Source organism: Onychomys torridus, chromosome 21, assembly GCF_903995425.1.
Source record: "Onychomys torridus chromosome 21, mOncTor1.1, whole genome shotgun sequence".
Lineage (NCBI taxonomy): Eukaryota > Metazoa > Chordata > Mammalia > Rodentia > Cricetidae > Onychomys > Onychomys torridus.
The window spans coordinates 24415502-24433134 of NC_050463.1; the positions used below are offsets into that span (position 1 = coordinate 24415502).

At 42.7% G+C, this 17633-nt stretch overlaps 1 protein-coding gene across 5 annotated transcripts in view; it reads right to left on the reverse strand.

Moving 5' to 3' along the window:
- Positions 1-2556: 2556 nt before the first annotated feature.
- The window catches only part of Rmdn2 (regulator of microtubule dynamics 2), a 61190-nt gene continuing 46113 nt past the window's right edge, over positions 2557-17633 (reverse strand). For 4 of the 5 annotated variants that reach the window (XM_036171087.1, XM_036171086.1, XM_036171089.1 and 1 more), the window contains exons 11-12: positions 16229-16278; positions 2557-4152 (exon numbers count right to left, since the gene is read on the reverse strand). In XM_036171087.1, coding sequence (XP_036026980.1) covers positions 4077-4152; positions 16229-16278 — 126 coding nt within the window. In that variant the 3' untranslated portion in view covers positions 2557-4076. Of the gene's footprint in view, positions 4153-15800; positions 16279-17633 lie in introns of those variants that run through there. The other variant, XM_036171090.1, reaches the window with a different exon arrangement.

Consider the following 17633-nt stretch of genomic DNA (forward strand, 5'->3'; position numbering starts at 1 on the left):
AAAACCCTGTGGGATGCAGTAATAGTAATTATAGAGAAGGCTGGAGAGATGGCTCAGTTGTCAAGATTACTTGATGCTCTTGCAGAAGACCTGGGTTTGGTTTCCAGCATCCATATTTGGGGTACTCACAGCTATCTGTAATTCCTGTTCTAGGGGAGTCTCTGTGGACACTGGACAAGCATGTGGATAGACAAAGGCAAACACTTACACATAAAATAGATGAATCTTTAAAAAAAATAGAAATTTACAAACTTCGATGCATTCATTGGAAAACAATAAAGACCCCAAATCTGTAACTAGGTTCTACCTATAGCCTTACAGACAGGAAGTACAGTAAACCTAAATATGGAAGAAAAAGGAAGTAGCAAAAATTACAGTAGAAATCGACGGAGTTTCCGCTTTGTAAATAAAGACAATCTCATCTGGCCGAAGTCTTAAAGGACAATCCTAAAACAAGAGATTATCATCGCAGGGCAATAACAGGATGAAAAATGGCATCTACAGAGAGCTCCACAGCATCTGGCTTTTAAGTGTTGCTCAAAATTATTTGTCATTTGTCAAACCCAAATTTGAGCACAAGGGAACTAACTGCACACTCTCTTTGGTTGTCCCCCAGTGGGACATGCTGGCCTGGAATACCTGAGGACCAGTGGAGGAAAACCTCTAAGGGCAGAGTTATCCTTGGAGATGCTAAGAAATGACACTGTGGTCCCCTGGTCCGGACTCTAGACTCGGGTCTGACAAGACCGAGGCATCGCTGCCCATGCATGTTGTTGACAGCACCGCTATCAGTCCCAAGCTCATGCCGTGAGAGATGCTCATTATGATCAACTCTCTTCCCACTCTGATACTTTTTACCTGGTGCCTGCTCCATGGAAGGTTTTTGTTTTTATTTTTCTAGATGCTTTGGATGCAAGATTGAAGGCGTGTGATTTCTATGTGACTCTAAGCTATCTTGGAAGATAAAAGAACACAACCTGGTCCCCAATGCTGAGGTACTTGCTAAAGCCAGCTTCCAGGGTTGGGATGCAAACAGAGGTAACCAGCCTTGAATCATAAAGAAGACATTTCAGAATTTCCCAGAAAAGAGCTCATTCCGCAATGGTTATCAAGTTTCCTCTTGACCCTCTCCCCTGAGCACCAAGATAGCTGAACTAGGAACACTCAGCTTATTCCGTTGTTGGGAAAATCCAAAAACACCCCAAGGGAAGCAAAGTCAGAGTACTGTGCACAGAAAGTCACAATTAATGGACTGGATCTCCTTGTGTCTTGGAGACACTGGGTTGGCCCCCTCTAAGGACTCCTAGGTCCAAGGCAGAGGCCAGTCAGTCTGTGGAAAGTCCCCTGTCCAGGCTTCAGACTTCTGTGGACTGAGATGGAGGCTTCAACATCTAGATGGGCAAAGAATGGGAGCAAGAGAAGGGAGGAATCAGATCTAAGTGTTGATGAAAAGAGAGAAGGCCAGAGCTGGTGAGGATTCTCAGGGACCGATCTGTGGGTACAGAGAATGAACGCCAAGTTCCACAGGTTCTACCGGGCACACAGACCCTGCAGAGCATTGCACTTCCATCTCAACATTTTTCTCTCACAATCTTACTCTAAGCTATCTGCTTGTGGCTCGGCTCTGGCAGTCTCTAGCTCTGGCAGTCTCTAGCTCTGGCAGTCTCTAATTCTGGTGGTTCGTGCATGACTCATCTAACCTCAATTTGTTTCCAATCATCTGGACAATGGGATCACGGCCCCTGTGTAAAGTACTTTCGGGGGAGAGTTCCTTCCTTGAGCTTCTTCCAAGTTCCCCCATAGCTGATGGGAAGCTGATAATTCACTCTAAAAATTCTGACCCGTTCTGAGACTCAGTTACAAAAACTGGCATCAACTGATCAACTAGGGCAGTGGTGTGTGAGTGAGGACTCCTCTCCTGAGGCTTGCATGGAGCTCTGTGGTGTTACCAAGGACTTCTGAGATACTGGGCAGTGAGCCCATCACTGAGTGTTTCCAAAGACATCTATTAAACAAGCAGGATCTAGGGGGACAGCCAATGTGGTTTGCTAAGTTCTTGTATGTGAGTCACTTTAGCAGGGAATCAGGGGTGTGGAGGCAGAAAGCAAGTGGGGGGAGTATGTGGAGGGTCTAAGGAGCCAGAAGAATGTCTGTCCATCAGACAGGAAGGCTGGGAAGATGTCACCCGTTTGAAGGTGCCAGTTATTTTATGCACATTTATTTACTCCTTTAACAAAATCCTTCAGAGATTTGTATCCCCTCTTTTCAGAGATCTTAACAGTCACTTACTCAAGTTCATCCAGGTATCATAGGCAGGATAAGCAGACAAGGAAAATTCTGGGAACAGGAAGGCTGCATCAGGAAACACCAGCCTGAGGTCCAGAGAGCAGCATGTAACGACACACAGGTAAAGCCATGGAAAATGTAGTGACACATAGATTAACAGAAATGGGCTGAGTTTAAGTGTAAGAGCTAGTCAGTAGTAAGCCTGAGCTAATGGCCAAGCAGTTATAATTAATATAAGCCTCTGTGTGTTTACTTGAGTCTGAGTGGATTTTACTTGGGCTGTGGACTGGGTGGGACACAGGAAAACTTTCAGTTACAATATGCAAGATTCCAGTCTACTGTGGCCCTTTCTTCTTTATACCAACCAGGCTGCCATTCCCTAGAAGCCCATATTTCTAGGAGATGGATGGACCCTAGTGACAAAGAAGACATGTTTCTATGTTCTATGCTCTTAATTCTACATATCCCCACCCACCCACCCAAATAGACAAGCAGCATTCACTAGGCAGCCTTGATTATCCTTGTACCAGTCAGTACAGGGACATCTTGGCCAGGCTGCTATCACATCAGACTTCAGCAGATAACCCAGTGTTTGCCAGCTCAGTACTGACCACCCCTGGCCCTGTTTCTGCATAGCAGGAACCTAAGAGTTCATTTCCTGTGCTGTTCCCAGACCTGCTGAGCTTTCATTGTGAGGGCTACATCCAGGAACATCTCAGCCACTGCTGCCTGTACTGGCTTAGCTCAATGCCTATCTTCACCGCCTGCCAATATGAATGCAAATGGAGCAGGAGGTTGGTGCACTTGGACAGGGCATCAAGAAGATGCCAATCAATCCGTCTACTGCTCTCAGCCTTAACTTTCTTTGACAAAATATGGGAACACTTACTGGGTCTATCTAGTCCACGCCACTCAGGGCTCCCACAGAAGGAAGATGTCGAAAGCGAAGTGAGCGCTGGTCATACACAAAGCTCAACTCTAAGCGAACAATTATTGTTTGGGCACCTCCTGGGGTTTGCCACTTAATGTTACGTGCACCCTGAGAGCCGGCGGCAAGAGGCCCAAGGCTCGCTTGAGATCATGCAGAACCATGCCTATGAGCTCCTGGGTGGTACTACTTCGGGGATGTCCTGCTCCTCTCTGATGAAAATCAGGCATCTCTGTGACGAGTCTCCATCATGCTCCAGTATAGTTATTCCCGTATCTTCAAGCCGAGCCATACCTAGAAGGTTCCTGTGAGAGTGTCAAGCTAGGCTATTCTCTTTTATCCCCTCACCCGCACCCTCATTTCTCATAAGTCTTGATATCCTTCCTAGTTGGCATTTTTCTGCTGCTGTGTTCAGAGCTATCACATGTATCCATCACCTCTGCTGATCAGCTATTGTGCTGTAATATGCTTACAGCATGTTGTTGCTGTGTTGTGATACAAATGGGAGAGCTTGAGAGGTAAGAAGTAAGACACAATGACTGCTCCCCAGTGGACCTATGAACATCATGGTGGCGGGGGACGTGTGAGCTACTCCTGGGTCTTTCTGAATAAACAAGATCTAAACCAGTTGCTTAACAATCTTGTAGCTTGCCCTGGCTCTCTCTGCTACCTCACCCCAATCCCCCAAGACCTTATTCTTTGGACAGTTCTTTCACATACCACTTTTACCGTATGTTAAATTAGTGTGTGCCTTTGAGTATACACGTACAAACAAAGGCTTTCTAGCCTATCTCATCAACACATCCATCCGTTCACAGCGTGTCTTTGAGGACTACAGTTCTGCACGCTTTATTTTCACTATCTAGTCTTTCATGGTGGCCACAGTCTTTGACTTGACATTTTCAGTGTGTTCACGACTCTTCCTGTGTGTTTTCCGCCTGAAATTCAAACAAAAACAGTCTTGGTTAGTTCTTGCTTTGAAATCGCAGGGCACGCGTAGTCTACAGAATGCCGTCTTTCTTGTCAAAATATAGCGCGTCTTTCTGTTTGTCAAAACCTTTGGAGTCCTTCTGTTTTCACCAACCTGTTGTTTATTCCTAGACATTTGATTTTGTTTAGGTTATGCTAAAGAAGGCATTATACCCTGGCTGTCTTCTAACTGGCCACCCTCTGTTTGCGATGGCTACTATTTCTACACATTACTAATGAATCCTTCTATAGTTGGAAACAGTTTTGGCAGTTAGTCCCTCAGGTTTCCCACACATACAAGTTCACCAGTACCAGAATGGTATCTATCGCACTCTATATAATGGTATCCTCTACGTCGTAAGTTGTTTTGCTCGTTAGAGCAAATGCCTTTAGGACATTGTTAAGTGACAGTAGTGGCAGGGTCGCCACATTCCATACCTGATTTCAGTGCTTCTCAAGGTTTTGTTCTTAAGCATGGTGAATTAAGAAAACATCTGTTTATTTTCTCGTGAAGAATTTTAAAAAATCAAGATCAGGTTATTTTATTCTATGAAGTGTTTTTTTTCTCTCTCTCTTTTTTGCTTCTCTCTCTGTGTGTGTATACATGTTCACACACACACACACACACACACACACACACACACACACACACACATATGCACATGTGGATGCCAGAGGTTAATGGTGGGGATCTTCCCCATACTCTCTACGTATTTTTAAGCAAGGTCTCTACCGAACCTGAAGATTACCAATTCTTCTAGGCTAGCTGGGCAGAGAGCTCCAGGGATCCAGTTTTTCTCTGTCTCTTCAGTGCAAGGATTACAGGCATGCCCTGCTATGCCTGGGCTTTTTACATGGGGGGCTGGTGATCTGAACTCAGATTCCCTACACTTGTATAGTAAGCACTTTACCAACTGAGTCATCTTCCTACCCACATCGGTTTCATGTTCGTGCATATTTTCTCATGAACGTTTTAGTACGGTATCAATGTAAATACACAAATCTAAATGTATCTGGGAATGTTAATGTTTTAAATGAAACCTCACTAGATTTGGAATCCGGAAGGTCAGCAAGATGGCCTAGCCAACCAAAGCACTTGCTGTCACCCCTTGAAAGATGGTGGGACCTGGGAGAAGGGGGCTGATACATGAGGCCCACGCAGCAGCCAACTTAACTCAGAGTCTCAGACAATTTATACTCCGAGGGTTAAGGAAGGTCACATGGGTGAGTTCTCATGCGTTCAAGCTGTAGACAACCATGAGGACAAGCACCACACGGCAAAAACATGTTTTTCCATAAAGGTGTAGAAAGGATAGATTAAACCTTTCATTGAGGGGCAGCAGCAAGCAATAAGGAGTAATCTGAAGTGAACTCACTCTTGTCTGCCACCCCTGGAAGGAGCATGAAAACACACTGCAACAACAATTCCACGGCTTGAAGAAACTGATGTCACAAGACTCTGGTCTTGTTTCCTTGGAGTGTTCTCACAAGCCCTCACAATTCTCCTTCGTGACTCCATTCCTGGATCGTGTTCTAACACTGTAAAAGTCCCGAGACTTAAGTTTGATCCCTGGAATCTATGTGTCAAAGTGGAAAGGGAAAACCAGCTCCATAAAGTTGCCTTCTGATGTCACACACACACACACACACACACACACACACACACACACACACACACACGTGTGTGCACGCACACATGCAAGCATTATGGCATATATACATCTGAACTTAAACATAATAATAATAATAATTAATAATAATAGTAATAAGTAAAATGCAAATTAAAAATATTTACAAGTTGAGTACAGTAGCACACATCTATAATACCAGTACTCAGGAACATAGACAAGAGAATTATGAGTTTAAGGCCAGCTTGAACTACATTGTGTGACCTTGTCTCAGAACAAAACAAAACAAAACAAAACAAAAAACCAAACCAAACAAATAAATTTTGGAGGATGTGGGTTTAGAACATTTTAATAGAATTATTTCATAGCACCATGCTAAAATATTTTAATTATCATCTACAATTTAATTTTTTTTGACAATGCAGAATATCTTTTGGGATCTTGACTGCTTCTGGATAATTGATCACTATTGGTTATTTTACTGGTGGAGAGAAGGTCTGTTGAGAATCAGTCACTGGAAGGCCTAAGTTCTCCTCTGAAAAAGTCTGAGTTTGATGCCCCAGCGTCCTTCCTCTCTCTCCAACAGTTCCAAGGAAGCAGCTGGAACTGAGTTTCCCAGAACTCACTAGCCTTGCTATTTAGCTGCCAAACTGTGGCGTTGTTACGGTGTAGGGTTGGACAGTCCAGCCTGGGTCCAGCCTTTGCAAATTTTGTCTAGCACAAGTAGTGTCCTGGCTGAAATAAGCTCCTTTTGGCAGTGACGGGGTAGAAGATGATGCATCTCCAGGCAGATCAGGCCAAGGATGGGAGGCATCCAGACCTCATGAAGACCCACTGCCTAGCTTCAGCACAGTGGACACTTCCTGTTAGCACCCCTGCCAGAGCAGCCCCAAGGAGCTTCTAAAAAGTAAAGAAACATCAGGATTTTTCACTATCATTAAAAAGGAAAAAGAGAGCTGGAGGCATAAACATCCCAATCCAGAATTCCTGTTATCTGGGTTTCTATAAATTTTTACTGGACCAAGACATGTGTTCTTTCAAAATTAATAGATGCAGTGGAAAACTCAAAACAATACTCTGACTAGTCCATGGAGATAAGACGCAGGCCAGACGAGGTTTGTTTTACATCATCAACAAGGGCAGGAGGTTAGGGGAGGAATCTCACAGTGTCCTAGGGATGAAATTTTTGGGTTCCCATGAAATGACTGCTCGGAAGTGTAGAACATATTTTACCCTAGACTGAATCTCTCGAAAGGAAAAGGGCAAGATCAACTTTAAAAGTACTTTTCGGTCATTGTAAGAGCACAGAATCAAGGTAAACTGCATTGTCTTTTTAACATCTAGGGAATTAATACACGTCCCTATGGATTAGGTAACAATTCAGCAAGACACGTGACAGAATCACAAAACAAGAATTCTGGAGCATGTTGGGAGAAGTCACAGGACGAACTGGCTGATGGGATTGCATCAAGGGGGCTCCTGTGCATTTGGCTGAACGGGAACGTTTGGTGTCACAGGCTCCATTTCCTTACAACCAAGCCTTTAAAAGATCTTGTTTGGGAATCTCAACCTAGGCTGGGAAGGAAAGAGGAGCTGCTAGTTAATGTACCTATAAGAGAGTACAATGTCGAGAAAAACGCAACGGCTCTCTCGTAACCAACGAGGATGCTCGGACAGCTCTAGCGGCTGCAGAATTAGTCAGAGTTGGTGACCTTGAACTCGCCTGCATAACTGAGTCAAGGAGGAAGAAGCCTAGAGCCCAGGGAAAGGTGCAGCAGCCAGGAGCGAGTTCAGGAAGGGACAGGGAGGAGCAGCCACTACAATGTGTAATAGTAAAGACAGAGATGGACAACGCTAAGAGGCGGGGAGCGTGTGGAGCAACCAGAAGGCACGCCGGTCTGATCAGAGTGCAAAACCGTACAAGTATTTGAAAAGCAGTTTGGCGGCTTTTCGTGATGTTAGTAATGCATACTCATTATGAGGAACAACGGCACCACATCGAACTTTAGACTCTTTTCTGCTTATTCACTAAAAAAAAAAAAAAGTCTGCCAAAAACCCAACCCAACCAACCAACTACCACCACCACCACAACAACAAAACAAACAAACAAACAAAAACAAATTTGCAGAAAAGCCAGTGCATGAAAATTTCAAGTCAGGTCTTCATAACTCAAAACCTCAAGTCACCTCACACAGGTGAACAAATTTGGTGGTTTCAGGCTAGAAATGACCCCAAAATGGAGTAAAAAATTACACATCTCTCTGTCACATATAGATCTCAAAAATGTGCTCAGCAAAAGAGCTGTGTTTAGAAGTATACACATGATTCCATTCATATAGAAATCAATTAACCTAGAGGGACAGATCAGTGGTTAGGTGGGTCTGGGATGGAGGTGGGAGAGGGGAAAAGGAACTGCATATTTTACACCTTAATTGTGGCGAGGATTACAATGCAGGTGAATTTGTCAGACTTCACCAGACAATACAATTAAAACAATACAATCAGCTTTTTTCTGTATATAATCCATAGCTCAATGCATTTAATATAAAAAAAATTTGAATTTTGAGAAAATTGGAGACAGCACTCACTTGAGAGAACTCCTCACAGTGTGCCACTGGTCCCCAAAATTACTAGTAAAAATATCGAGTGAGTCTTAGGCAGGGCCATTGTGGTGCACAAGCTAATTTGTAGGATGGTTCTTTTAGGAACTGACCCAACTTATCAGCTCTCCCTTGGACAAGACCTTATACTGAGATCTACCTATCTGTAGTCATACATTCCTCATTGGCTCTGTGCATCCCAAAGAGGCTCCACTCTGAAAGTGTGTCCAGCCTGGTAACTCAGAGGAAGGTCAGGGGATGATGTGGAGTTACCATACCCAGAAAGTTGTTCTTTGTAAAGAAATGGGATGCAACAACTACCCTTAGCTGAATGAGTTTGGGAGAATCCAGATATACTTCTCCCTTGCCCCTAAGCTTCTCTGGCAAATTCAGGACATGTTTGGGTGGGGATTTGCAAGTATTAAACAGAATGTAATCTCAAGTATGCTATGAAGTATAAATTACAGTTCTGTAGCTGTGAAAATTTACATGTTTATGTGAAATGAAAAAGGACAGAGAGTATAGCAGAGAAACATCTCATAGAGAAATTGCAGCTATCAGGGACAATTGAGTTGTTCCCTAAGCGGTAGACACCTTCTGGGCCATTCCCCTGTCTTTATCTCCTATGGCCACCAAGTTCTCTTTTCAGAGTTCCCCTTAAATGTCTGTTTTCCTTTCCAATGAACCACCTCCCCATTTCCTCCCACTCCCAGGGGAGACACTTGTTATACTCTTGGCTAAGTTAACAATGATATAAATTTCGAGAATCCTTTTTTCGTGTCTATTGTTTTCAGCGGCGTTAATTTTGAGAAAAGTAGAAACAAAGTAAAGGGAAATAGATTTAATCTCCAAGGACAGTAATCCAAGGTGGGTTGAAATGGAATATACAGCTCAGGTACAATTTGTCAGTGCTGGCCAAAGCAGTGTTGGAAATCAGGCCCCTGGGTCTGGTTTCCCACTTGCAGAACTAGGTACACGACATCATGAAATCTCGGTTTTGTCCCAGCCAGTTTCCTGCCACCTCCCCGTAATTATTTTCTTAGCCTATCCTATAACAGTTCGGCTGTATTACTAGATATCACGGGTTGAAAGCTCGCCTTGGCCCCACCTCAGCTTTGCTGTGTCTTGCTTGGCCTCTAGTCCCATGTGTTCCCGCCCTGCCTGGATTGTCTCTTCCTCTGCGCTGTTCTCTGCCCCTTCTCCCGTCACACCACAGCCAGGGACAGCAGTGGATCTCCATGCTCCCTTTTAGCACCCTGGCTTTGTTTTATTTGGTTTCACTAATGTTAATTGAGCACACAGTGTCAGGAGCGATGGAACTAAGTGACACACGCCCTTGGTTGTCACCCTGCAGAAGTAGGTTGGGCTTAAGTCACAGAAAAGTGTTCTGGCATTGGGGCGGGTGAGATCGCAGCTGATGACATGGGTCATGGGTTTTAATGGAGGACCTTTCATCACTGAGCCAGGCTTTGATTACCATGGGCAGTCTGGAACAGGGGGCATTTATTCCCATAGGGAGTAAAACCAAGCAGTCCGGCAGGAGGAGCAGAAAGCTCTTGAGTAAAGACCAATCCGGTCTGTCTGACTTGCAGACAGCGTGCGCACAATGACGCAAAGCTGGAGGTCTGCCGGAAGGGCAGGTGAGGCGGGAGCATGGGGTACGGTTGGCTTGGCCTTTAAGCAGTAGATAACAGGGAAAAGACCACAAGATATTGGTATCAGTCTTTGTTCTTTGTTTCATCATCCTCCTAAGGAGAAAGCTTCAGGAGGAATGCTGGGAGAGGAAAGGAGAACGGTGTGCGTATGGGGTTCCCTACACATCCTATAGGATTTGCTTCTTAAGATGGTCAGTATGAACCGTCCGCATCAGCAGTAACAGACTATTTCTAGAGGTTTACATTGAGCTTCAGATCCTGATTTTGACTTCTACAGACAAGATCTTGCTTCCCTGCTGAGGCCTCACCATGACTCAGGCTTCAAGGATTCCTGGGACCCCGCATGGCTGCAGGTAAGATGGGGGTAGGTTCTGGAAGGACGGAGGCCTCCCAACACCCCCCCCCCCAAGCTGGTCCCATTGTTCCCGCAAGGGGCTGGAGCTCCCAGAGGAATGGATCACTTTAGGAGGAAGGGACGCTGAGAAGTTTGACCACGTGTCATTGCAAACGTGAAGTGGGGATGACAGGAGCTTTTCTATGCGACAAAACATCAATGTTACTTCATAATGCTAGGGGAAAGACCAAGGATATTGGAAAATGTAGTGCCATACGATAACATGAACAAAGAGTGTATGGCGGAATGTTGAAATATGACAAAGCTATGCCATTCAGTTAATAATAACAAAGTGTTATTTTTTTCCGGATTTTTATGATCATTATTATATTTTCAGCTTTTGAAATTTTATAATTCGTTGGGCTACCTTTTGTATTGTAAACACACAGTTGCTTTCAAAGCTAATTTTGTATTTACCTTTCTAGTATTTTTCTATTAAAAATTCTAAAAATCGTATAAGTTTCAGGTCCCCCTAAAATTTGGATCAGTATTTGGATGGTCTTTTAATATTAGTTCAACAAATCTTTAATTATAATTGCAAGGAATCCTGAGCTCCCAGAACAAAAGGAAACAAGGGGAATAAAATATATTTCAAACCAAGAATGAAAGCGATTCATGGCTCGGCTGTAAAGTTGTTATCTTTATGACCAAGACATTTAAAAAAATGCATTCTGTATCCAACAAGGCAGGGCCATTCTCCCTGGCTGGAAGGGACTGTCCAATTAGGGCTCTGCTGGAGTCCCAGTTATGTGGCATTAGTAGCTTCTAATGGAGTAATTTCCAGCAGATGATTTTCCTCATCTTAAATTAGATAGTCAAACTTTAAATTGGTTCAGAGACACCAACATGAAAGGCTCAACGAGGGAAAAAGAAAGACTTAACTCCTCATAAACAATTAATATTATCGCCAAGAGCAAGGACACTGTTTAAACACAAGGGTTATCTCAGCTCTAACCAAAGCCCAACTTCACAGGTGATTTGGTTGCCTTACTTTACAAAGTGGACGCATTTGAAATGTTACAGAAGCTTGTAGAACAAAGCAACGCGACACTCTTGAGTTCGCTATGTGGGCCACGCAATTGTTTGTGGGACTAGAAAGGTCGATGAGTGTTTGTATGCCATGGTGCATGTTCCCAAAGCTCCCCTGTGTGGCTCTCCACATGGACAGAGCATGGGCAGGATTGGCTCTAAGATACTGGACAGAGGAGGAGAGAAGCGATTCATGAGAGTTGGGCAGCAAGATGAGCCCTACAGTTGCCCCGGCTCACTACCTTGAGAGTGTCCAGGCCTTGGGGGTGGGGGGACCCAATTCTGCCGGCTTGACAAAGCAGTGAAGACCAAAGGAATTAAAAGATTTGGAGACACTATTATCCAACTTGACATAATTGATTGATAAAGAAGATATTGTCTGCCAACAATGGTGGTATAGTTACAGGCCCAGCTACTCAGGAGGCTGAGGCAGGTGGATCACTTAGCTAGAGTTTGAGACTAGTCTAAACAGTACAGAAATGTTCTCTCCCAAAAAAGGAGTACATATTCTTTTTAAGCGTACACTGACCGTTAATCAAAATAGCAATTATTTGTACCATAGAGTCTCAACAACAGACAGAATATGTTTTCTGATCACAGTGGAATTGAAACCAACAGCAGAGAGACGGTTGAAAAAAATCCCCAAATTAGAACAAAACAAAACAAAACAAAACTAAACAGATTTCTAAATAACTCACTCGTCAAAGAAGAAATCAAAACGGAAATTAAAAATTATCTTCCATTGAATAAAGGTGAAAATACAGCGTATCAAAACTTGTGTGATATAAGAGACACTTGGAGAGGAAGTAAAAGCCCTGAAAGTCTATGTTATGATTTTTTTAAAAAGGAGTTTAAAAGGAGGTTGGGTAGACATTGCTGTTCCCAGAATTATTAAACCAGAGTCAACGTGCCAGGCATGGGACATCTCCTGTAGTGACTGCTCAGGCCCCAGAGGTCTCCAGAAAGGCTATTGTCATTGATTGCTCCCCACAGATAAGAGCCTACTGCTGAAGTCCCTATAGGGTGCAGTTGCAGGATGGAGAAATCAATATTGAACTGACTGGGGAAACTTCCTTCCAGCTGGCTAGCTTCCATTGTATTCGAAGGTGTCGCTGCAGATTGAGTTCTGTAGACTCTCTTGTAAACATACATTATGGACCACTTTCTGTCTGACTTCTTTAGGCATAATTAATCTGAGATTCACCCACTATATAACAGGTAGCCGTTCACTCTTTTTCTACTTCTGAGTTGTATTTTCTCCCAGGACTCATTCTACAGCGGCAGCCAGCAGATGGGTGGCTGTGTGTGGGTGCAGCAGAGACAGGCAGGAGGGAAAGACTGCAGAGGAAGGACATGGACCAGAGTGTAAGGTTATAGAAGTGCTCTTGGTTGTGTGGGAGACTTCATGGGTTTATACATGTATACACATGTGTCAAAATGCGTCAGATGATACATGGCAAATATATGCAATTAGTTGTAGGTCAACAATATCTCAAAAAGGCTGTTTGAAAACCTCATCCTTAATGATTTGGCTGCAGGACCTGAAGCAAAACACATGCTGAGGAGACCCAAGATCACAGAACATCAAGATAACAACTTTACTAATCTTGTTCATCACAATTAATAAGCAATTACGTCCCCATTGAGGCTCTTCCTGTACACACAGATAGTATAGGGCACGCCATTCCATTAAGCTTCACTATCCTCTCCTCTTATCTAGGGGAGGGGGCTAAGGTCAGCATATGAGAAAGATTTAATGTATTAGAAGAGTATATGATTGGTTGTCAGAAATCTATGACATAAAACTAGAAAACACGAGCTAATATAAAAAAATGCTTTTCTTGACACGTTCTCCTTACTCTTCCACACCTCTCTTTTCACTTCCTTCCCTTTTTAGCATCTCCTTGCTACTTTCTGTCTTTTGTTTCCTCCACTTCCGTGCCTGTCCCTGTCCCTGTCTCCCTCCTCCCCACCCATTTACCAACAGGAGTACGCAGTAGCTCGGACCACAGCATGGACCGTGGTTCATTGCCTGCTTCTAGTCTCCTGACCACTGTTCAGGGCATGGCAGTTTGTATCTTGTGTTCTGGTGTCCATGATATAGACAGGGTTAAAATCAAATGCCCTCTCTTCATAGAGTTGGTATGTAATAGCTGTTCTCAACCTATGGGTCATCTGGGGGTTTACATATCAGATGTTTACATTACGATTCATAACAGTAACAACATTACAGTTCTGAAGTAGCAGCAAAACAGTTTTAAGGTTGGGGGTCACCATATCATGAGGAACTGCATTAAAGGGTTGCAGCGTTAGGAAGGTTGAGAACAACTGGCGTATACAATGGGTTGATACAGGACAAACAACTTGGGAGTAGTTATTAATCACCATGCAAGTTACTGTTCTCATTGGGCTCATTCTATGCCAGACACTGGACTCCAATCATGACATGTAAACAGCCCTAGGCTCTAGTCGGATTTGAGAATACACGAGATTCCGAGATCTGGATCCCAGTCCTGATTTGCCCAGTACAATTCTCTGGCCCCAACTGTGTTCCTCCTATGTCAGAGCATACGCTATTTACTGTTAAAATGGGGAGTTTGGTGTAGAAGAGGAATTTAGATCCCTTTAGCTTTAACTAATGCATTTTCTAATTCAAAAGTATAAGAACATTACAAAATAAAAGCTTTGCTATCTATTACGTTTGGGCACAACTAAAGTGACTTCAGTTCCCTTACAGCGAAGGCCATTTGTCTTGCAGGAAGGAGAAATAACAATACAGCTCAAGGGACATTGAAACATTAACATGGCAGGGAAACATGTTTACTTCCTTAGGGTTTTGATTCGTGTCTTTGGGAGATACTCAAAGCTCTGAGTTTGAACTCCCTCTTCCTAGCACTGGACGTGAAGTCTCCTGAGAGGTCAGAGTGTGTCTACCTCCTCTTTAATGGGGAGGGGTCCTGTTACTCTGGCCTCAGTGATCCACCAGAAGTGACCCTTATCTCATGCATGCTGAACGTGTTCTGCTCTGCCAAAGTCGGGCATTCTGAGTGGTGGGTGAAGTAACCACAAGAAATTAGCAGTCCACACAGATGAACTGTGTGACATTCCTTGGAAGGGGATGGAATATTCTCTATGTAATAAATGCGGTTGGCCATGCAAAAGAAAAATAGCTTTTACAAGGCAAAGAAATTTAATGCAGAAACTTGAGTTGGTCCCATCACATGGTCTTAACATCCCATGGTTTGGTGAGGAGAGGACAGCAGTCAGACTAGTGTGTGTGTGTGTGTGTGTGTGTGTGTGTGTGTGTGTGTGTGTGTGTATGTGTGTGTGTGTGTGTGTGTGTGTGTGTGTGTGTGTGTGTGTATATGTGTGTGTGTGTTGGGGAGAGCAAACAGGAAATTTAAGTTTTCCTCTAATTTCTTGGGTGGTTAAAGGGTACCAGAGGATCTTTACCAATCACTGATGACTAAGTTTAATTTTTAAAAATTGTATTAGGTTATTACTAAAAACTGGGAAATAAAGCAAATAAAACACAGACTCACAGAAATAAAACTGGCATTATTTTAGTTTATTTTCTACTAATTCTTTCCTGGCATATTTTCACACAGCTGATGTCACATCTATGTACCATTTTGTCTTATTCACAAGATATTCTATGCATGTCCCTATAACACACACACACACACACACACACACACACACACACACACACACAGAGGGAGAGAGAGAGAGAGAGAGAGAGAGAGAGAGAGAGAGAGAGAGAAACAGTCTTGCTTTTATGTCCATGTAGGACTCATGATCTTCCTGCTTTTCCCAATATCATATCATATCTTACATTTGGGTGTATATTTTTGTTTTTGAGACAGGGTCTTGCTTTTTAAGCAGGTCAGTCTAGGACCCATGATCATACCTCCTTTTCCTGAGTGATGGGATTAATGAGTGTGCCACCATGTCCAGGATATAATGATTTTTTATCTGAGAATATTTCTACTGTAGTGTAGTATGATTACCTGTTCTCCTGGTACGTTGTTGGGAATACACATAACTCACCTGTGCTTTCTCATTAGGGGTATTTCTATGATGTGACATTGCAAGATTAGGCTTAATATATATTTTAGGCTTTAGATATAGTTAACCCAAGGGTTGTAGCAAAAATACCACCCTCCCCCTGCTAACTAACAGTGTATAAACACATTTCATCTTACGGCAATACTGATAATTTTGACCATTTCCTGAAAAAAGAAAAAAAAACTTCAAAGTTTGATAGGAAATCAGTATTTTATTGTAATTCTATTTACATTTCTCTGATTATTAGCTATACTTCTTTTTTCTCCCTTTTCTACCAACTGTGCCCAGTGCTTACATTTTTGTCTTTAAGAATAAGATTATTTTATTTTATAAAGTCTATTGAAGCGACGATAACATTCACTAAGGTGCATTTTATTAGACTGATTTACGTATTTGTTACACAAATATTCTAAAGGCTGTAGTTTATTGACATGAAAAAAATGAAGCATACATGTTTAGGGATCATGACACACCAACATTAAATACTGTTTCCAAATAACACGGTGTGTTTTGTAGTGCAGTTGCTGCAGAAGGCATGATTGGCTATACCTTTAAATCCAATGAGGACACATAATCTTTACATTAAGGAGAACAGGATTATAAAAATACAATTCTGATAAACTCTAGAAGACCATATTGGGATTACCGAAGAATAAATTCTTTTATTTACCTCTTCAAAGAACAGATTATTTTTTTCACTTCTTTGTGTGCCTCCTTGTCCTATAAAGAAAACACAAATGTACAATGAAATGTCACACATTTATCTCGACACTCTAAGTACTTTGATATTGATGATTGTGATGGAGGTGTATTTCTTGAAAGGCTATTATAAATGGCCTGTCTGAGTCTTCCCAGTACACTCCAGGCTGCTGAACTTGAACGCTATTGCTAGGCCAACAGTGTGAGGCTATGGAGGAAGCCAGTAGTTCATTCAGCAAGCATCACAGACTGCCTTAGACACAGGGATTCAAACAGACTACTGATTTCTTAGGACTGAGCAGAATGTGGGTCTAGGAGAACGTAGTTAATGTAAGGAGGTGTTTCTCCATGAAATCTGGAGTGGGATGCAGAAGGGAGAGTCTTCCCGTAGGCTGACACCCTGGTTCTTGTGGCATGTTAACATGGTGCTGTCTGCCTTTTCTAAGTGATGTGAGATCATAGCCCTAGCAGCAGGATTTGAGGTTACCAGAGATTACCCCAGAAGAGCCATATACTCACAGATGACATATACATACATGTCACCATATGATGTGTCATAAATGTTAGACGTTGCATTATATTGACTTTATCAGGTAGCTTATCCTAGCGATGACTCTCCCGTGAGTGATTAATGTCATCTGAAAATATTATAGCAATTTAAAGTACAGTTTATCCTTCATATTAGTGCCTCTGCCACTGTGAATCAAAGCATTGTATTTTCATTCCCATCTGACCTCCTCAGTATACTCCAGGCTGCTGAACTTGAACGCTATCGCAAGGCAGTGTGAGGCTATTGATGAGACAATATTTCATTCAGCAATCATTTATATACTGCCTTAGACATAGGAATTCCTTTTATTTTCTGTTTTAAAGAATGTCTTTTAGGATCTGTGATTAGCCCCTTAAAGTGGAGATGCTCACATAAATAATAGAAATGCTGTCGTTTGGGATTCTTGGACTGTAAAGCTGTTTATACACATTAATTTGGGCTCCAGAGACCAAATGGCTAACAGTCTGAGTAGCAACCAGATGTGTGACAGGTTTAGAACATCCTGGGTGAGAGACAAAGACACATTCATGGATAACGTCATTCAGAGGCGACATTACAGGTGCCACAAGAAAGATGAAGGATGCTGAGCAAGTTCACAGGCAGGGAGAAAACTAACAGTGAGGCATCCTCACTGTAACTCATGGCGCTTTGAGTTGGCAATGAATGAACTAGTTGGCAAAATCACTAACTGGGTCTGTTTCAGACTGAAGAAAAGCTTTTAGAGACAGGTGGTTATACATATAGATCACTTTATCCTATGCTGTCAACAGAAAGGGAACTGAATCCCTGATGGTACATATACAACTTAGAAAAAAATTAATAGCAC